The sequence below is a fragment of the Teleopsis dalmanni genome, chromosome 2 (genome assembly GCF_002237135.1).
Source record: "Teleopsis dalmanni isolate 2A chromosome 2, ASM223713v2, whole genome shotgun sequence".
Taxonomy (NCBI): Eukaryota; Metazoa; Arthropoda; class Insecta; order Diptera; family Diopsidae; genus Teleopsis; species Teleopsis dalmanni.
Genome location: NC_051847.1, coordinates 84,930,124 through 84,952,711, shown reverse-complemented (window position 1 = coordinate 84,952,711; position 22,588 = coordinate 84,930,124). Strand labels below are relative to the sequence as shown.

At 30.7% G+C, this 22,588-nt stretch overlaps 1 protein-coding gene across 2 annotated transcripts in view; it reads right to left on the bottom strand.

Moving 5' to 3' along the window:
* Window positions 1–2,111: 2,111 nt before the first annotated feature.
* Window positions 2,112–22,588, bottom strand: part of LOC119677622 (polycomb group protein Psc) — a 33,079-nt gene continuing 12,602 nt past the window's right edge. For both annotated transcript variants that reach the window (XM_038089052.1, XM_038089051.1), the window contains exons 3-5: window positions 15,247–15,337; window positions 6,856–7,059; window positions 2,112–6,725 (exon numbers count right to left, since the gene is read on the bottom strand). In XM_038089052.1, the coding sequence (XP_037944980.1) occupies window positions 2,810–6,725; window positions 6,856–7,059; window positions 15,247–15,337 (4,211 nt within the window). In that variant the 3' untranslated portion in view covers window positions 2,112–2,809. The remainder of the gene's footprint in view (window positions 6,726–6,855; window positions 7,060–15,246; window positions 15,338–22,588) is intronic.

Genomic DNA, 22,588 nt, shown 5'->3' with positions numbered 1-22,588 from the left:
CAATGTTTGTAGTACGTATCGCATTTTAACTGTCAACTATTCCTTGTGTGCATCGAATTTAGTGCACTGCAACTTTTAACTTTTCAAAGAACTGCATTTTCCAGTGAAGAGAAAATGTTTTCCTGAGGTAAAGGTTATTTAAAATGTTTGTACCGACATCCTGAAAGTTAACCCGTCCAACGATCAATCGGCATTCTACGTGATCATTGAAAATTGCTGTATTGAGTCAAAAGGGGATTGTTTCGAATAAAATAAAACTCATTTTACATAAAAAGTCTGGTCTATTTTGGAACTTATCTTGTAATTTAAAAATTTGTAATTTTTTTAATTAAAACAGCATCCTTTTTTTTTGTTTTTTCTCTATATTTTGGCAATGGTACTCACCACATTAAAATAGGTCGGAGTGGATGTAGTAAAACCAGTTTGTTGTGATTTCGAATACTATCATTTCTTACACACTAATATGATTAGGTATGCTCACTGTTTAGAGTAATTGATTGTTTTTTATTCTGTATTACCGCTCTGTCCCATTGGAGGGTGAGTGCGATTATTTATCCATTATTTTCATGATTATGTGTAATAAAAAGTTGAAATTTAACTCTTTCTGGTTTTTTTATCGATCTATTTTTAGACAGAAAAGTGGTTGGAAGCTGTATTATATTTTCATTTTTGTAAAATGTTTTTTTATATATTTTTTTGTAATTTTTTTTTTGTGTTTTGAAAAATATTTTCATATTTTTTTTTTAAATATTTTAAATTTTTTTTTAAAATATTTTAAATTTTTTTAAAAATATTTCAAATTTTAAGGTAGGAGTGTTTAGCAATCCAGTTCCTTACACTTTGTTAACTTTAAAATTAATTGTAATGTTAAATAAATAAATAAATATTTTAATTTTTTTTTTGTAACAAATCTGTAGTTTTATATTTCAATTAAAAAAAAAGGATATGATATATTTATTAAATTATTATTATAATTTTTATAATTTCAAATATATTTATATTTAATATATTTATATTTAAAAATAGTTATAACTTTATATAGCTATCTATATACCACTGAACTCTTTAACTTAAGAGTGTTGCCAACTGCAAAACTATTTTTTTCATGGTGCAATGTTGCCACAAGGTGTATCATTTTTTTTAAATTCAAAATTAGTCGTAATTTTTTCTTTCATAGCAAAAAAAAATAACATTAACTCTGATTGAAAGAAATTGGCAGCATTTTTGAAATATGTTGAATGTTGTGTCGGATATGATATAATACGAGCGACTAAAGTTTGAAACATTTTTTTAGTGAACATTCACAATAGACTGATTTTTGAATTTGACCGCATTAAAACTTTAGTCTTAAGTTTTTTTGCGAGTAAAACTTAACTCTGAGGATTTTAAGAGCATTTTTGTTGCTTCACATGTTTTCTTTCGTAAGTTGCGAGTATTTTTTTGCTACTCTGAAAGAAAAAATTACGGCAATTGTTTGTTTGGTTGGTTAACTTAACAAAGCCGTATTAGAATACTAGTGATCATGGTTCCAAGAACAGCCTGGTTTATGTCCTGTAGTCACTCGTTTAGTTCAACAACACAAACAGATCCTTGTACTCTACAACAACAACAGAATACTAATTCCATGTAAAAGTTTCATACATACTTACGTAGAAATTTATTTCCATTATTTTGTTTATAACATCAGAATATGTATGTATATTGGAGTAAAATAAAAACTGAAATCCGATACGGAATTATTTAAACATAAACCCAAAAATGTCCTTACAAAAGCCAGCCAACTTCGTTATGGTTTTTTCACACAATGATTAAGAGAACCTTCACTTCAAGCGGATATCATCAGTGAGTGAGCTTAAATATTCAGGCTTACTTACAACATAAATTACGATGGATTCGATTTGTGGCAAAGGGAAGGTACGGCGGAATAATATTTCCACCCCTAACACAACGACGTCGTACCCGTGACAACTCTTCCAGCTAACACCAACCCGCAAAATTCATCTATTTTCATAGAAAATTCAAACAAAATATTTTTTTCTCTTCAATTATTTTTATTTAAAAAAATTATTTATATAAAATAGGTATTTTACATATATATTTATATTTGTATGAGTGTGTATGTATGTGTCGACTTATTAAGCTTGGGTTTTTGTATATACGATTTACACAGTTACTAACTTATTTACTTCTTACTTAAGCAGTATTTATTATTCATATGTACATTATTTATTGTTTCTATATTTATTTATTTACATTAAAAATGTTAAAGCAAACACACAAATGAGCAGAAATGAAATGAATTCTAATTCTATTCGAATACTATTCGCTGAAAATCCTACAAAATATAAACAACAAAAATAACAATTAAAAAAATAACAGAACAGGTTAGCCAGTTAACTCAGCTAATTTACATTCGATCGTAATCGTAATCGTGATTGTGTCTTCGCGATTGCGATCGCGATCATGATCGTGTTTGCTGTATCTTAATTATCTTTATACTCGAATTCTTTTATTTTCTTCATACTTAGGCACTAGCGTTAAATTATAAAAATAAGAAGTTCTATTTAAATAAAATAAACTTATAATAAAATAAACCTAATTAATAATTAATAAACTTAACAAAAGTTGATGTGTGGTGGGGTGTGCTAATATTAAATACTTAGTAAGGAATATGTATGTCTTTCTAAAATGGAATTAAATTCCGTGAGCGTAGCTTACTTTACTTCGCTTTCCTACTTCCCTCCTGGCCCTCCTGTCCTATATTTTCCTTTCTTCACTCATTCATTCAGTTCTCCTCTCTCATTCTTTTTTACTTTGCTTTGGAAATTGAAGCAGTAGTGTTTGTTGTTGTAGTTGCCGATGTCGTTTTGCCTTTTGAAGCAGCAGCAGCAGCTGTGTTATTTGGTGTTGACATTGCCTTTGGACTAGATGATAATGATGACGTTAATAATGATGTTGCAGTAGATGTTAATGAATTCGAGTTTGAGTTCGAATTCGGGTTCGAATTCTTTTGACTGTTTTCGTTTGTGCGTTGTGGTGTGGTTTCTGTTTTCTCCACGTTGTTCTTCAGTTTTTGCATGTATTCGTTAAATGCGTCAGTGCGTTGCATGCGCGACAATTGATCCATGATAAAGGCTTGCTGGTACAAAGCCGGTGGAAATTGGCCCATTTGACCCAATGCAGCCGCATTGGCGTAGGAGTAGAACATGTTGGATTGAGTGGCGGCTGCTGCTGCCTGTACTTGCGCCCGCAATATATTATCTTTAATGAACTTGGACAATTCGTTTGGGTTGGTTGCATTACCTGGCGTATTTGCTGCTGCCGCTGCAGTGGCTACGCCGAGATGTGGTGGCATGCCGGCGGCCATTGTTGGCATGGGCAATGGCAGGTTTGGTATTGCACCTATACCTGGGTGTGGTGGTACAAGTTTATTAATTGCATTAGTTGGCGGTTGAAGTGGTGACTGTGCTGCAGTTTTTGTAGCTTTTGGTATTGTATTTTTTGCACTCGGAGATTTTGTTGGTGAAGATATTTTTAGTGGCATTGTATTATTAGGTGAGCTTAGTGGAGGAGTCGTTGTTTTGTTCACTTGTGTTTGTGATTTTGTAAGGTGTTGGTGGTTCAGTTGTTGATTTATATGTTGCTGCTGTTGTTGACCACCTGGTGATTTTTTTGTAGGCAGCACTTTTTTATTGGCGTGTATTTTGACGGCTATACCACTGGGCGATGAGTAAGTACCAATTACATTCGCAGTGGTTACTTTTGGTGGTATGACTTCTGATAGTGGCAGCGGATTTTGACGTGGCAATATCGGACGGAACTTTTTACTTGATTGTACTGCAGGGTCATTTGGTGACTTTGGAGATTTTTCATGTGATGGTGAAACATCAGTACTGTTTGATTGAGATTGCTGTTTCTTCTCGGGGCTGGGCGTCTTTTTATCGAGCTGAAGTGGTGGTATATGTGTTGGTTTTTGATTTTGTGTTTTGGTAGTATTGGACGACGTATTCAATTTAGGCTGATTATTATCACTTGTCTTAGTCCCATTGACGTTTGGTAGCGGAGTGGTCATTTTGTTAGAGATACTGGAATTGTACATGTTCAAATTGCCTTTTTGATATGCACCGCCCATATGCATTTGAGCGTGAGATGAATTTTTATTAAAACTTGTATTCAACTTGGCTGAGTTGAACATTTGGGCTATTGATGTAGGTACATGGATGTCCGAGTTATTCATAGTGGGATTTATTTTAGGAATTGGTGGCGATAAGCGTTTATTAATATCGCTATTGTCTGCCGGTTGATCAGGCAGTTTGAGGATTTCGATATAGTTGTTAACTGGATTCTTATGTTTTGGATATGATGCGTTATTTGATGGTGATTCAGAATCTTCTCTTGTAATAGTTATTGATAGAGAAGACGGTATATTTATATTACAAGAGTTCAGTAGTGATTTAACCTTTAATTGCTTCTCGGGCGGGTCTTCAATTGGGCTAGGACTTTTTGCAAATGGATAAGCTCTTTTTAGCGGCTGCACATCATTTTTGGCTTTTGATTGTATAGGGTGGGCTGAAGAATTGTCTTTCTTAGTTGGTGGTATTGGAAACAAGTTAGCCATTTGGTTATTGTTTCCTAGTATGTTTTGTAAGTAGTTTGTTGCATTGGAAGGCTTGGGTGTGTACTTATACGTAGGCACAGTGGGAATGTTGTAATTCGGCACATATTGTGGTGAGCTTGGTGAGTAAATCGGTGAATTAGGTGTGTACATGGGAGTACGGCAACCAGGTGGTACTTCATTACCTTTTGATTTTGAAGCATTAAAAAGCGCTAAGTTTAAATAGTTGTTTGAGTTATTAGGTTTTGCATTGGAGTTGTTCTGTTTGTTAGACTTTTGTGCGTGTGGGGTTCGATTAGTGATTGTTTGATTTGCATTGTTTTGTAGGTTTGGCAATGGTGGTGGACCCATTGTTGTTTGATCGGGTTTAGGACCATATACTTTTGGCAAGACATCATTGACAACTGATTTTATTTCAGTACCTGCTTCTTTGAGTATTTTATTAACTTCATTTGGAATGTTTGCAAATGGATTTGGACGTGCAGCTTTCGGCAATATTGGTTGATACCGTTTGGCTATAGGTGTGCGGTTACCCGGTGGCGCAGGTTGTATACCCTGCCTATGGTTTGGAGTCATTGAAGCAGAACCTAGAGATTTATTCATACTCTTAGCGGATTTTTTGGGCAAACTATGTGGTGGACGCATAATTTGCGAAGCTGCAGATTGGGCAGCTAACTTATCATTGCTGGAAATGCCATTTGGTATGGATGATTTTAAAGCAGCCGGTGGTGCTGGAGTTTTAAATACATCATTGTTATTATTGTTGACTGGTAAAGGTGGCAGTTTAATTTTAAAATCATCGTTTGGTAATGGGGGAGATAGTTTTGATTTCTTTGCTATTGCTTTGACTGGTTCCTTACTTTTGCGTTTTGAAGCTGATGAACATTTTAGCATTTCGACTCCATTTACTTTATTTAACGTACCATTTAATGCAGTTGTTATTGAGGTTTTTAGTTTATCCATACAGTTTGTGGTAGGAGTGGACGATTGCTTTGTATCCTTTTTCATATTAATGGATTTAGTTGGTGTCAAAGAAAATGACTTCAGAAACTGTGATTTCTGATCTTCTTCTAAACTTGGTATAGGACTTGGATGTTCTAATATCCTGCTCTGTTTTTGAGTATTAGGGCTTACTTTTGTTGTTGGACTTATGCGTTCCGCTTTAATAGTCAAGGGTGGAACGGTCAATGGACTAGGTGTTTTATGTTTACGCTCACTATGAGGAGATGATTTTGAGTTGCCATCTTTGTCTTTTTTATGTTTAACTTTCCATTCTTTTTCTGGTTTAACAGATTTTGTAGTGATTTCTTTCCGTTCTGGATGTGACATATTGATTATCGTTACACTATTCTGTTTTGATAGATCAATTTTAAGTTTAATATTTTCAACTTTACGCTCCGGTTTATTTACAGCTGTTGAGCTGTCATTCTCTTTCTTTTCTTTCTCTTTTGAGTGCTTCTCCTTCGTATGTGTTTGGGATTTTGGAGATTTCGGTGATTTGGGAGATTTCGGTGATTTAGGCACTACAGGTAATTGCTTCTCTTTTACAGATTTACTGACTAATGTAATCTTTAATTTATCGACACTAGGATTGTGATCAGATTTATTGTTAATGTTATTGGCAGTATTCAATTGAGGAACTATTTCAAAGTGCTTTTTTTCGACTGATTTTGGTCTTTTATCATTTGCTTCAACATCGTCTTCAACTTTTATTTCGGTTGATTCCACAATCGTATTTGATGGTGCATGTACAACAGTCATAACATTATCAGTGTGAAATGCAACATCCGTAGTTTCTAATTTGGGCTCGACAATGCATACCTTCTTGGATTTTGTAATTTTTTTAAGTGATTGTTTTACACGGAAAAAGAATTTCATCGGAGCATCTCGTTTCCATGTGTAAATATAAGCAACATCGATCAGTGTGTAGTGGTCTAATAAAACTATAGTTTTTACTTTATACATGATATCTATGCTGAATCTGTTTGGATCTATTTCGAATTTTCCATGGACAAACTTTTTCAAATGACTAACAGTAAACATAGCAGGACATTGTATGAATCGGGGCTTCAGCAGTTCATTATATGTAGCACTGGTGTCTACCAACTCTCTGTAATGAAACAACAGAAAAAAGTTGGTATTCGTAAATTTATTGTTTTACTTTTAAATTATTGTATTTAAAAAAAAAAGTTACATGGTTTTGAAAAACTATATAAAAATTTTTAAAAATGTTTACTTACTCTCTATCAGCATATTCCAATGACAGAGACATGCTATCAGATGGATTAAAAATTAAATGTTCTATATCATCGCCTCTTTGTTCCGGCGTAGCAAGTGCAGCATCCTCTGGACGATTCTTATAAAAAGCTCGCTTACGAAGTAGTTCCTTCTCATATAAACCCGGCACCAATTTATAGACTATAGCTTGAAGAGTAGTATCAGGTCTAAAAATGTAAAATACAAATTAAATAATTAATTACAATATGAATATAAACAGTAAAAAGAAGGAGAATAGTATAAAAAAATGAACAATTTATCAAAGTCAAAGTGCTGGGTAACTGCACCAAAACATCTAAAAACAAGACATGAGCACAAATTTTTACAAAACCTTCTATATTAACACTTTTAATACCTCACACCCTCTCCTTTCCTCTGTACCATGCCCTTCCCTTGCTTTCTGGCTTAGCTTACATTTCTGGGCAGTAATGCTTTTTATCTTAACTTTCTTTATATTTAACTTTCCGAAAGATAGTGTACTATCGATGCTTTCATTCTTTTGTTAAAAAACAAGAATTTCAATATGAATAAGGAAAACTGAGAAAGCGAATCCATAAAAAAACAAAAACACGAAAGTGCTACTTAACAGCAGTAAATAAAGAAAATAATTGCACAAACAATTTCTACGGAAAACGTCTCTGTAAACATTTCCAATGTTAGAAAAAAACCATTTTCAATTAATTCCTTTCAAGGGAAAGGAAATTAATCGAAGAGTTGTATAATCATAGTATCAGTTTAGGTTACAGAAAGTAACCCAAAAATTCATTTTTCACCCTTCCATAAATAGAAAATTTTTTTGTTTTTTTTTTTTGTTATTTTTCATGAAACAGAATAAAAAAAACAAAACAAAGAAAAATATAAATATACACATAATAAAAAATAAATATCTATTCAACGTCCCTCTCTCTCTCCCTTGTCATTTAGTGCATATAAAAAATTATTAAAATGTTTAACGCATATTTTTTTAATTTATCAGCGCTGGTCTTCACGTATTGCTGATATTAGAATTAGTTTATTAACCACTGATAAAAACAAATGTGTTGTGTATTATCTACGTATATATTTGTTATATGTTGATTAGGATGACACACACAGATTCATATACGCAGCAGTACATTCACATCACACTAAACGAAAATCTATGCACGTAAAATTATAATTTTTTCTTGTCTTTTCTTTTTAAGCGCGCTAACGAGCAGGCAAATAACAACAAACACAACAACAAGACGAAGCAAGAGGAAAATAAGCAGATGCATATGCACAAAGCGGAGACGCACGCATTCAGTAAGTACGCAGTGGCAGTGGCAGTGGCTGTGTTTCTTAATGGCAGAGTAGGGGCAATAACACTAACAACGAATGAGGCACATAAATACGTAAAGGTAAGTTACGAATACGATATAAGAAATTATTTAACGTGAATATGTTTTTTTTTTGTTTTTATTATTTATATAAATACTAAGTTTTTGGATCTGTTTTGTGTTGTCAGAGAATTATATTCAGTCAGTCATTCCATCCATCCTGCACTCATTCATTCATTCATTTGTTCATTATTTCTTTCAACATAAGCAAATTTTGCTTATGTTACATGTTACGCCGTCGTTGATGGGTTTTCATTTTCGTTTAATAAGTTTCGTACCAACCAACCATCCGCTGCTATGTGCATGAACGGATGGTTGGTCAAATGAATGAATGGCTGTGCTGCGCTTGTGTGCTGAAGTTATTTTATTTTCGTTGTCTTCTCTTAATATGCTATATATGCTTTTTTCTTCTTCTTGATTATGCTTGAAAGTGACATGTTGTTGTTTTTGTAGTTGTTGTTGTGGATTTTGTTGTTTTTATTACTTGTGCATTTTGGTTATTATCGTCAAGTTAGTTGTGTTGTGTTGTGTTGTGTTGTCATTATAAAACATCTTATTTGTTGTTATTGCTTTTCGCTGTTGGTCGTGAAGAAACAAAAGTTGTTAATTCAGCTGTGTGCGAGCGAATGCCGTCGGCAAATTGTAGACCCGCCCGTTAATTATTTATATTAGATTTCGTTTTAATTTTCTTCGAATGTTTTGTATTACACATACATCGAACTTAATACATATGTATATACGCAATATGCAAGCATTTTTCTTGCATACATACATATGTATGTATGTCAGGCATTATTTTTTTTCTTAATGGAATATATTTATAAAAAAAAAAGAAGAAAATGTTGCGGAATTTTTAATGAGCGTGCATGCGCTGAAGTCAAAAATATTTCTAATCAATCCAATAAACCATGAAGTAAAAGTAAATGTATTCCTTGCTATTCCTTTGAGTTTTGTTAACAAGAGTAATGGATTCGTTTCGCACTAAGCACTTACTTTTTCTTTGAAGTTAACATTTTGCTGCTTCGCGCTTTGCGAAAGGGTGGCATGGGCATGGGGGTGCCATTAATGTGTGAAATATCACTTATCAACAATCCACCCTGCAAAAACAGACACGACCCTTTTGTCAAAAACATTTTTCTACACAATGTGTGGACGGACTCTACTATAATTTGGGTGTCAGGTTTGTGCAGTTTTAATTAAATAAGGTTTTGTACTCGGAATGCATTATTTATTGCGACAACTTAGTGGAACACATCAGCTTAAAGATCCATATCTATCAGTCCACCATAAAAACAAATCTTATTAGAAGTTAGAAATGCTTTAACCTACTATAGGTACAGAAGTCTTGATATATGTAATATATATTTTTCTTTAATTTTTTAAATAAATTATATAAAACTACATAAACTATATACTTCTTAAACTATAGACGCCTTGTGCGAGTTCGAGTAAATTGAGGGAAATGGTAAATTATGTCGGTATGGCAGCGAATGTTGATATTTACCAGAATTTCAAGTAGGCTGAATTATATAAAAATTAGGTATTACCATTGTCAAAATTTTATAAGATGTTTAATAAATAAATAAATAAATTTGAAAACTTTTAACGAAAAATAATAAATAAGTGCAATAAATAAATATTTACATAAATGCAGTGCAAAAAATTCCTAGGAAATTTCAATTTACTTCACGACAATTTATTCGAACTCGCACACGGCCATAGTTAGTTTAACTTTAAAGAAATTCAAATTACTAAACCGCAATATCTCTTAACTTCTTCACATAATATAAAACGTGTTTTAGTGCGTTAAAGAGGGATGAGATAATTTCATTTACAGCAAATTAAAATGTTCATACTATTTTTAAATACTTCATCATCTACAGTCCAACAAAAACTCAGACCAGTTGGTACACACTATGTTTTCAAACCGTTTTTAACTATGGCTGGTTTCATCAAACACCTAAACACTCGCTCGTTACATACATTTCTTTCAGTCATCTTCATTTCTTTCTAATTCTAATTATTATCTCCACCAGTGTTCACAAATCGATTTTAACTATGTCTGGGTCCAACAAACACCTCAACCTGTTATTTAAATTTTCTTCAAGCACCTTTATTTCTATCTGTCACTTTCTAATTATATACCCGCAATGTTCACAAATCATTTTTAACTACGTTTAGGTCCATCAAAGACCTCACCTTCGGTATAAATTTCCTTCACTCACATTTTTTCCTTTCCGCTGCTTTGTAAACTTGTACCCGCGGTTATATTCATAAATCATTTTTTTAGTCGATCCATTTCTTTCTTATTGGTCGATATGTTTCTCATGTTTTCAAGATTTTATATTTGAGAATTTTTTTTTGCGATAATTGGAAAGCATCAAAAGTCGCTGTGTAAGACTTGAATCCACTAAAACCACCTCTTAGAAAAGTTTATTATCATCTGGTTTACTATTATAGGAATTTTATTTTTATACCTCCAATCAATGTAATTTCTTGTTTTAACTAGTAACTAAAATCGGTTTATAGCCATATAAACCGAACACCTAAAGATGACTTGTTATTGTTGTTTTTCTTGCAGTGAACTTTAATAAGTTCTGGAAATAAATATGGAGAAAGCACAAAGCTCGTTCAAGCCACTATGCCACGGAGAACTAGAACTTATTGGTACGGATTGATATGGAGTTTCAGAAAGGAAACAATCAATAGTCTAATGTGCATTGAACCTCATAATTTATATAACAATAAATTTTAATAGGCATTTCCTGATCAAAATTTAATTTGTTGTGAATGAAGTTATACCAAGTTTTGATCAAAATCCAGGTTTACAGTAAATATATATTTCCACATTTATACTAATACTTTTTATGTACTTGCATTCTGTTAAAAAACATTATTATATATATGTATGTACGTAGTATATCTGATATTAAATTTCTACTTTAATAATGTAGAAGCACCCTTAGTGAGTTGAATTTAATTTCTGGTGGAATACTGAAATTGTTCACTAAATGGGAAGAGCGTTTAACTGATGAAAGAAAGTTTCGAGACGTAAAAAATGTTTACGAAAGCAATGTTAGAAATAAAAAAAAAATAAAATAAAACAAGAAAATCAAAATATGTTTCATTTAATGTTTCACAGAAAAAAAGGAAAAAGAAATAAAAATACAACCGGATATTGTAAAAGTTGGTTTACCACCATAACAAAACCTTTTTTTATTTTCGAGATGTCAAATATTATCAGCGAATGGGCACCTACACATTTATAGGCCCACGTTTTTACTGAAAGTACTTCACATACTACTTTGAAATAAAACAAAAAAAAAAGTTGAGGCACAAAGTTTTACTTCAGGCACAGAGAAAGGGCATCAAATCAACACTTAACCTTGTAAGGCATTATATTTTTTTCGGATTAAATCTCATGATTTCAAACAATGTTTCACTTAACTTTATATATTAAGAGCATACACATACATAACATATATATAGGTACTTATATTATATATAAATTTTATATGATTTAACGCACTTTAGTATACAATTTAAAAAATATTTTAAATTTATTTTTTAAGTAAAAAGTATTTCTTTAAGTCCAAAAATCAATGCAGGAAAGATTTCTGCTCTGGACTCTGAAGTGTAAAAATATGGAAAAAATAAATTTCTAAGCTTAATTTTTATTAATATTTACCATTTAACTCTCAGATAGTGATACATTAGATCCGTTTCCTAACAATAGCAGGAGACGAGCAGATAAAATTGGTAGATATTTCATTCTATATTTCACATAATCTGCAGGTTTCTACGTTCTTTAATGATCTCATATCTAAAAAGTAGTAGTTAATAGGGGCGTATCTAGTTAAGAAAGAAATTACGATATCCTGTGCTGTGTGAATAAATTATTACATGAATAGTTTAAACATTTAAATAAGTACTCAATTCTTATATAAAACATAATATAGAATGAAATATCCACCAATCTTATCTGCTCGTTTCCTGCTATTGTTAGGAAGCGGATATGATGTATCACTATCTGACTTTTCTTGAACTGAAGAATAACGTCTGAAGTCGTGATCAGAAAGCTACAATAGAGTTAAATGATAACAATAAAAATAGCTAATGCATATATTAATAACATGAAAAGCTGTCGAAGGCTCATGTAAAATAGAAGACTTTAAAGTATATATGCTCGCAAACAGCACTTTTTTCGAAGATAAATTATGCTACGTTATTCATTTCACAAAAAAAATATTATAAACTAAATTAATTTATATTTAAATTATTTAAAATAAAAAATTTATTGTAATTATTATTATTGCAGAAATATTTATAAAATTCAGAGAAAATATAAAAAAATTTAAAGAATTAAAAAAAATTAATAAATTAGAAAAACATCAAATTAATGACACAAATTGTGTATTTTATAATAAATAAAGTTAAAAGAACTTTTGGTGTTAAATACTTGGTGTTTGGATAAAATACTTCACATATCACCCATGAAATATACAAATTATCTTAAAATATCTTAGATTTGCCTAAAATCTTCTTGTGATATATATAAATATATATACATATTTATTTATTTTTTTTAATTTTGTAAAAAATTTAGCTGGCAATAAATTTCTTAGGTTGCCGCCAAACTCTAACGCCAGTAAAATCACATCCGTAGAACGGTTAAAGAGGGAAAGGAATAAAACTCGATTAAACGGAATGAGAACAAAAATTCAGAATGAGACACGATCTGACTGCCATTAAAATTGGCGGCAGCTTTATCTTTTTCGTTGTTTTTTTTTTCTGTTAACTTTTATATTAGGAAGAATATTTGAACTACCGGTTTACTTTGATATATTAAAACCATTATTCTTCATGGCGTTTTTTATGCGAAAAAATTTTTTATGAATATTTAAACCAATGAATTTTTTTTTAAAACAGCGATTTTTTGACTGTTAAAAACACATATACATAAGTTAAAGTATTTAATTTTTTTTTTTTCAAAAGGTTATACTTCTTATATTATGAATGAGAATATTGAATATACATAATATACACCATAAACATTAGATTAATGTTGAAAACTTATATCGTGTCTTTGCAAGATCTTTGGCCCCTTACGACTTGGCGACAACTACTACCTCCGATTGAACCACAAGCTGTACGAGCGAGCTTCACTGGTTTGTTCATGTATTGAAAATGGATGAAAATATTCTAGCGAAAAAGGTATTTGAAACAATAGTGAGAGAAAAAAATCGTAAAGCTAGATCGCGTCTTCGGTGATCAAATTGAGAAAGCACTAACTGCACTTGATATACGGGACTGGAGAAGGCAGGTTTGCAGCAGTGGCGCCTGGTAAGACATGATGCGTCAGGTTGAAACCCAGTAACGGAATGTTTTGGTTATTTAAGTAATTAAGTTTTGCTTTCATCATTTTTTCAACAGCATCAAATCATGAGTAAAATTTTAATCCACTAAATGCAGTTAATTGTTATAAATATAATAAATATACTTTTAATCTTTAATTTTACTCAAGTGTGGCATGAGACATTGATCAATTGCAATTATTGTACTTTATGTATACCAGCACGGACAAAGATATTATTATTTGTATTAATTGGAGTAGGAAAATAGTGAATAAATAACCAAATAATCTACATAAAAGATAGCCAAAGATAAATCAATGTTTAAGAAAAAATGTAACAAGTGCTTTAACTGTTTGTGAAAAGTCCGGTTCTTAGATTTTAAGAATTATAACATATAGAAAGTATACATATTCAAACGTTCAATGTTAGTAAAAAAATATATTTGGTTTCAAGTTAAAGCAGATTTGGTATCAACAAACATTTAGGAAAGAATAAATATTATATGAAAAAGAAGCAATGCATTGAAGCCACCTGTTAGTTAGGAAAGCAAAATGGACAAATTTCAGTCATTTGACCCTAAAAGTTAAAACCTGAAACTCCATTCCAGCAAAATGCACAAATTTCAGTCGTAGTATCGTAAAGGTTAAAAGCTGAAATCAAGGGAAAGACAAGTAATCAAGGGAAAGACATACATTAGAATACAGAAGGCTTGAAATTTAGACAACAAATATATCTTGGATGAGATTGGAAACAAGTGAGAGGAGAACAAGAGAATGTTCTTGCTAGATAGTAATTACCAAGCCTAAACTCTGTAGAACAACATAAATTATATTTATCAAGATTGATCCCATCAAAAAATACATAAAGGATAGAGCACTGAAATTATGTGCGAAATCTGACAGACTTACCAACACCGCGTTATCAAATCTCTTAATGGTTACAGGCTCCTCAGGGAGGTATGCAGATCTGAGGTCAATTATTGCTTAGTCTGATGAAGTGATAAACAATAATCTAGTTAAAGTGTAGAGAGAGGTTTTGAAGAAACCTCGAGTTAAAAAAGAGTATAAGCTTCAACATTATGTATTATAGATTTTCAAAATAAAGTGTTTCGTAAATAGTTTTAAGACCGTTTTACCATCCACCGTGTCACAAATAAAGAGGATTGCAGAGCATAATTTATTACATTAATACATATAATTTTATAAAAAGTCATCAAAACTAATTGAACAGCTTTCTCCCACCCTGTATATACTAGTATATGTTGCGCTACATAAGGCACTTTATGAAAAACAAAGAACATGTAAACGCACTATCTATACGATATACATATATGGATATATATGTATATTTTTTGGTTGTTGTTATGATGTGCGTGCGTCCCAGTTTAAATTTTCTATGCCTGCGAAATGTATTTCGTTTCAGATATTCTGGTTGTTCACTTGTGAAACGAAACGCTACTTTCATAGATACTTGTACCTGGTCACGACATTTCAGTTTATTTACCTACTTCGGGTTCACTTTTTCACATTTTTGTTTAACTTTTTCAAAATATTTTCATCATCTGTTCAGGGAACTGTTTGTTTTATTTATAAATGTACCTATTAACTATACTATGAAAACAGACAGATATGAGTCAACTTACTTGATATTTGGTTTTGCTGTATTTATTATCATTTCACAACGAGGACAATATTGTTCCATGCGCAAATGTTGAATTAGGCAACTGTGGCAAACTGAAAAAGAATGAAATCGAATTAATAAGAATTCATTTAAATATATTTTTTTACAAGAACAAAAAAAGAAAAGTATAAAATATATATATAAAGTCGAATAAATTTATTACTTTTTAGCTATAATAATATAACTTGAGCGGATATTTATCAAACGTATTAGGAATTCATTAAGAGCTAATTAAAAAATAATTCCACTTAAGAATTGATATCACCGAAAGCACACAACAGTCAGCCAGTCCACTCTACTTGGGTACATTTTGTAAAGCGAAGCGCTGTCCCCACCCACGACACAATAACGAAAAATCTATAAAGTCGAAATCTACGACGAGCTGCACAATGCGAGCACAAAGTCGTACAAAAACCTACACAAGAGATTTTAATATATTAAACTTTTACAGCAGCTTTAATGTGAATGTCAGCAACAGTCGTCAGCAGTCAGCAGACTCCGACCCCAAAATTACTGCTACAACGAGCAATTTTCAGTTTGTAACGGAAGGCATCAACCAGGCAAAGGCACAGCAGCAGGCAGCAAGCAGAGGCCCAGGCATAGCAGCAGCGCAACACAACACAACACAACAGAACACAACAAGTACAACACCAACAACAGAAGAGTAGAAAGTGCAGTGTAGTAAAGAGGAAAAATGTAAAGTATTTTTTCCAATGTACAGAAAATGTTTTTCAGCAAGCAATGCAGGGGGCAGGAGGTTGGTTATTCATTATTTTAGCAAAAATTAGCGTTTGCATTTATTTATGTGCTTGTGTATGTGTTCGTGTTACATATATATGAGTGTGTGTGTGTACTCTTCTCAGTGCATATACATTAAACCGTTATGTACGAGTAAACAGTGTTGGAACAAATTATTTAAAAAACAAAAACAAAAAAATTGGCCTTCATTACTAGTAATTATCATTGAAGGCTTATGTACAGCTCTAGTCATATCCGTTGGTTGGATTATATTCAAAAAATGTATATTCGATGAAGTGAAGTTATTTCATTTCATTTACTCTATGTACATTAACTAATGAGTTTCAAAATGTTGGGCAATTAAAGACACTTTAAGTATTGAAGGTTCGGAAAAAGGAGGCATATCAGGCTCAGCATCAGTGAACGGTTGCCAGACAGCACAGCGTTTATTTACAGTATAGAGTTTTAAGTTCAGTCAAAGCTAACATATGGCATTTTGTGTATACGAAGAAAGCCTATATGATATCAATAAACTGTAGTCAAGGGAAGATATACTCTATATTATACTATGTACTTAATTCAAAATTTATATAAACGTGTATGTGTATATTTATTGGTTGTTTAGGTGGTTTAGCTTTTTAAGGCAGAAAATTTCTACTGAATATTTGAAAATTAAAAAAAAAAACGAAATAAAATTAAAAGAAAAAAAATTTAAAAAAAAAATAAAATAAAAAATTCAATCAGAATGTCAACAAATCACGAAACCTATAATGTTTGTGTGCTCTTTGATGGTTTTTAAAACATATTTTAAATTCCTTTAGTGTGCTTTGTATTTGTGTTGTGTTTTATACACAGTCAGAAATGTTGTATTTTCGTTTGTTTAAAATTTTATATTAAAATCACTGATTGTGGTTCTTCTTTAAATAATGTAATATTATGATACAAAAAATTATTAAATACAAAAAAATAAATAAATACAAAAAAATAAATAAATACAAAAAAATAAATAAATACAAAAAAATAAATAAATACTTTTATAACCAAAGTACTTTTTATAAAATAATAAATAATGTAGGATATAATTTTTCAGTATTCAAACAAATTATATGGGAATACATAGAATACCAAAACAAAAAGAAAAAAACCCTCCCCGCAACGTTAAGCAGAATTCTTGTGTTGAACAATGGTTGATCTGCGCTGAGCCTAGATGTCCGCATGAGTTTAGCAATGATCTTAACTCTCCATACTTAAGAAATTATACACAATCCCTCAAAAATCTCAGCAATTGCCTGGGATGGTTGGCGAACAGCACAATCGTTCAAGGTTAAGACATAAACCTTCAAACTGGTATTATTAACCTTACTGATAGGCTAAAAACCTTGCGAATTGTTTTCACTTTTAAACAAAATTTCATTCCGCAAATTGGTCAAACCTTTTTTGTTACAAGTAATTTTGTTGTCTAAATACTAAACCTGCTATATTCTTATGTATGCCTTTTTATTGATTACTGAAATAAGTTTTTAATTTTGGAACTTTCTGGTCTTATACTGAAATGTGTCCATTCTGTATTCCTAAAAGGTAATTTTAGTGGAGCTAAACTATGACTTTCGATATTTTTTACATACCGGAAAAAAACTGTTTCGTGGCCTATACTAAGTATTGTATTAAAATATATATAAATTATGTGACGTTATTGGTGTGGTATGGCATATAATATCTCGATATATAAATAACTTTATATGTAATTTCGAATAAAAAAAAAATATATATAACAAGTATGCAAAAAAAAAAATATGTAAAAGAAAATATATAAAAAAGTATGCAAACAAAAAAATATATATATAAAAAAAATATAAATAAAAAATATATATAAAAAAATATATAAAAAAAAATATGTAAAAAAAATATATAAAAAATATATATAAAAAAATAAATTATATATAAGGTGTAAAAATATTAAAAAAAATAATATATGAATTGTAAAGAACATATAAAAAAACGGATATATAAATTGTAAAAAAAAGAATTATATATAACATGTAAAAAACATACAAAAAGGAATTATATACATTAAGACTGAAAAGTTTTCGGAAATTCTCATTTAAAATTCGCGCGCTGTATATTTTTCGATATTTTAAGTTTATGTAGTTTGGCAGCACTGTCCTTAATTACTATGCCAAAAATGAGCTCGATCTGTCAGACAGTTCGTTTACGGCAGCTGTTGAAACCAGTTCACCTCAGTAGTGCGTTGCGAAATGTCTTCGACGGTCGTACGACCGTCCTGGAAGGCTTTGTACCACTCATAAACTTGAGTTTTCGATAAAACTGATTCCCCATAAGCCTTTTGTAGCATTCGCAACGATTCTGCACACGAAATTTCGTTCGAAACACAAAATTTGATGCAAACTCTTTGTTCAATATTTTTTTCCATTGTTTTTTTCGCAACGCCCTACTGAGGTGAACTGGTTTCAACAGCTGCCGTAAACGAACTGTCTGACAGATCGCGCTCATTTTTGGCATAGTAATTAAGGACAGTGCTGCCAAACTACATAAACTTAAAATATCGGAAAATATACAGCGCGCGAATTTTAAATGAGAATTTCCGAAAGCTTTTCGGTCTCTTAATGTATACAGTGTAAAAAATATATATAAAGAATAAAAAAACAATTTTAAATAAAAGTAAAAAAGACAAAAATAAAAGAATTGAAAAAAAGAAAAGAAAATATATATAAATATACATATGTGTATATAATAAGAAAATTTATATAAAAATAAACAAAAAAATAACAAAAATATTGCTTAAAAAAATCGTTTCCAAACATCGTAACATTAAAATATTTTTTTTTTTATAAATTAAATAATAAATTTTTAATATGTTTTAAAATTAGCTTTTAAATTATTATTTTTTTTAATTTGATTACATTTCCAACCTATATAATATTTTAGGATAGGAAGTCGCCATTTAAATTTGTAAATCATTGAGAGGAAATATTTTCTTTATGAACAGAGGAATTAAAAAGTTTAAGCTTACAAATGTTAGGGACTACAATATTACCAATCGGCTTAATTAAATCGTCATTTAGTGTGCAATAAATGATAAATTTATTTTTACTAATAAAAAAAATAAAATGTGTCTGGATACGACATTAATTACTTTTATTGACTAATCTGCAGAACAGCAGAAAAGAGGAAGATAAACAGAACCGCAGCTATAAGAAGATATTCAGAGCATGAGAAGTGATGGTGCGTACATTCATTAATATGCAAATGATTTGGAGTGAATACATTACTAAATCCTACTACTGAAGGTTATTTCAGTTTTTTATTAAAAAGGACAGCCATTAAGTAAATGGAGTGTTGCAATTTTTTCTAACGGATTGGACATTAACAATGAGCATTGCGTTCCCAATATAATATTATTCCTACTGGGTGGCATTATAGAAAACTACCATACGAGGCGGCAATAAAATTCTGGAACAAGTTGGATTAAGAAATATTATACATAATTTTTAGTTTTTCTATTATGTTCCAATAATATTTGTTTTAATAATATAACAGATTTTTTGTATGTACATATATTAAATTTCATAACTTTAATGTTTATTTTATGTACGATAAGTACCAATTTATTATGCCTTTTAATAGAAAAAGTAGTATTCTTTTACGAATTAAGGTAAAGTACAATAACCACCACCATACCATCCCGCCATCATCCACTGGGAACGGCCTACACGAAAAATGCCCTTTGTCCCAACAAGTCTCATTAATCAAACTTGTTTTAATGAAATATCTATTTTATTTGGAAGACCGTGACACTATTTTATGATGTGATTATATTTTGTGCTTAAAATTAACAGTGATGGGAATTAAACTTAAATATGCTGGTTGGTTAAAAACTCGTTCTTAGTGAAAACTTTACCTTAATGTATGAGTTTTAATAAGAAAATACCTAAAAAGTTAACAAACAAGAAACTTATAAAAAGGATAGTGGCAATTATGTATATTTAGGTCTATATATGTATATAAAGTTTAATATAGTATATTTAACATATACTCCGTAGTATATAATAGGATTTGGTTAATGCTCTAAACTACACGCATCCGCTTTTCATGCCATTTCATCATTTGATTAAATGGAAATTTCTCCCCTTGGAACCCGTATTTATAAATTTGGAAACAAGCAAAAAAATAATCGCTACAGGCCAAATTGCAATGGACTCGAGTTGTTGGATTGAGTAGCGAAACCCAACACAATGTGGCTTGGAGCGATTTGTGAGTTGAAGCATTGGAATGATTGAAGAGTATTTGGTTTTTTGTTTTATCTATAGAGAGTTGTAATTCACTTACTTAAATGACTTTGTATAACAAAATTAATCAAGAATATGACAAACATTTTCAAAGCAATCTTTTGAAGAATTCAACAAATGTAGGCATTTCAAATAAAGCCGGATTTATAGTCGACTAAATTATCGTAAAGTATAATTTATTAAAATCATTTTAAAATATTAAAAAATATTCAGCGTTGAGATGGAATCCTCAGGGTACTAGGCAATGAGGCCGAATGCAGATATCTTGAAGGATTTTTTAAAACGTAGCTGGCAAAATCGTTTAACGAGTTAAGTTCATTGACACTTAACAGAAATAAGTAAATAATAAATACCATTATTATAAAATTATTATCTTATATTATGATTCAGTTTTAATTTCTTTAAAATGTTAACAACCAATAAAAAAATTGATTTAAAAACACATTTTTCGAATTTATTTCGAATTTTCGAAAACTTGTGAATCGTCGACGATTCTCTATCAATTCATAAGGGTGGGTTTTTTATATACGCCAAAATACTAATATAGGTTAAAGCTAACTTTGGGCTCTAAAATAATATGTAAAATATTCAGAAACGGACTAGGTTTGTATCTGGGGAAACCACTGTGCGGTCAAAATTAAGTGTGCTGGAACTTTTTATGTAGACCACTGTTAGATGTATTCCTGATTATTAGATATTCCTGATGATTAGATCATTTGGTTACTCTACTCTTCTAAAATCCTGAACGTTCTTTGTTCAAAGAATTTGTATTATTCAAGACATCTTTTGGTCTACATATATACTATACTGAATGCTGTATACCATACTAAAACATCAAGCGAGTTTGCACATAAGGAGACCATTGTACTGCCAAAATTAAGTGTGGGAAAACTTTATCTTTAAGCCACTGGTGTTAACCATACTTCTTTGTATGAGAATCACATTATCCACATTGCCATTTTTATTATCTGACTATAAATATTTCAGCAACTTGTATGAAAGATGCAGAAAACCCAAACATAACTAAATTATTTCGTTACTTTAGTCAGCTTAAACTTGACCGATTTTTGCCCAAAGATATTGTACTGGTTTCAATGTCTATACGATTTAATTAGCTTTGACTAAATTGATGATGTTGTAGTATAAACACATAAGTGAACCTTATATTATTTTAAACTGCACGTCTACTTTAAATTGCTGATCTAAACAAATATCAAGTGAGATATATTTATTGCTGGTTTTAAATAGACTAACACAACTGTCAAAACGAAAGTGTTTAGTCTAAGATACAAAGATTTGTGTACCAAATTTATGCACGCAGGTACAAGGTTCAGAATACGGAGAACGAGAAATTTTGTCTGGCAATGTTAGGAAAATTTCAATTTGCTCAAGAATATCTGCATTAATTAAAATAAGTGCCACCATATGGCAATGCAGGCAATAAATTATGTGTCCTCATCGCTCAAATTCAACCCACACCAGGCATGGGTTAGTTGTGAAAATATTTCTAGTGTGTTTAGTATTAGGTAACAAAAAAAAAAATTCGAATTTCTATAAGTATACTAAATACATGGTTTAATTAAAATGTTTGGTGGTAAGAAAAAGTCAATCGAATCGACACATTTGCGCTAATTGAGGATAACTTGTCATGTCTACTGTCATCACAACTACTTGGAGATAGATAATTAAATAATTTTTGTTTATATTAAATTTTTTGGTAAATTTATTAAATTACAAATGAATAAAACCTATTAATTTTCAGCATTTGAAATTGCATTTCGATATTTTAATAGATAGCTATAAAAACTATTTTGTTTAGCCAAAACATTTATAAAATGTAGAGGGATAAATGTATGTTCAGTGATTGCCAAAATAAACAAATTTTAAAGATTTTCTTAAAATTTCGGAAGCAACACTGCAATTCAAAAAGAAATTATTTTGTTTTACAACTTGGCTTGAATATGTCAGAATCAGAATCATTATTCTACAGGTGGAGAATATTAAACGGTATCACTTAGATGAAATAACTAAGTCGATCACACTTAGAGGTGGTATCCATCCTATCCTAATAAATGTACAACCCAACTAACACATATTTTTGCATATATCTTAAGTTATATATGATAGTCAAAAGGTAGTATTATTTATTTGGACACAGATATAGTTAATACGTAAGGAGTGGTGTGGGGAATGATAAGGAAAACGAAGAAAGAGGTAAGGTTCTAGTAGTGCCCTAGATTCGCAGACCGCGCTATTAAT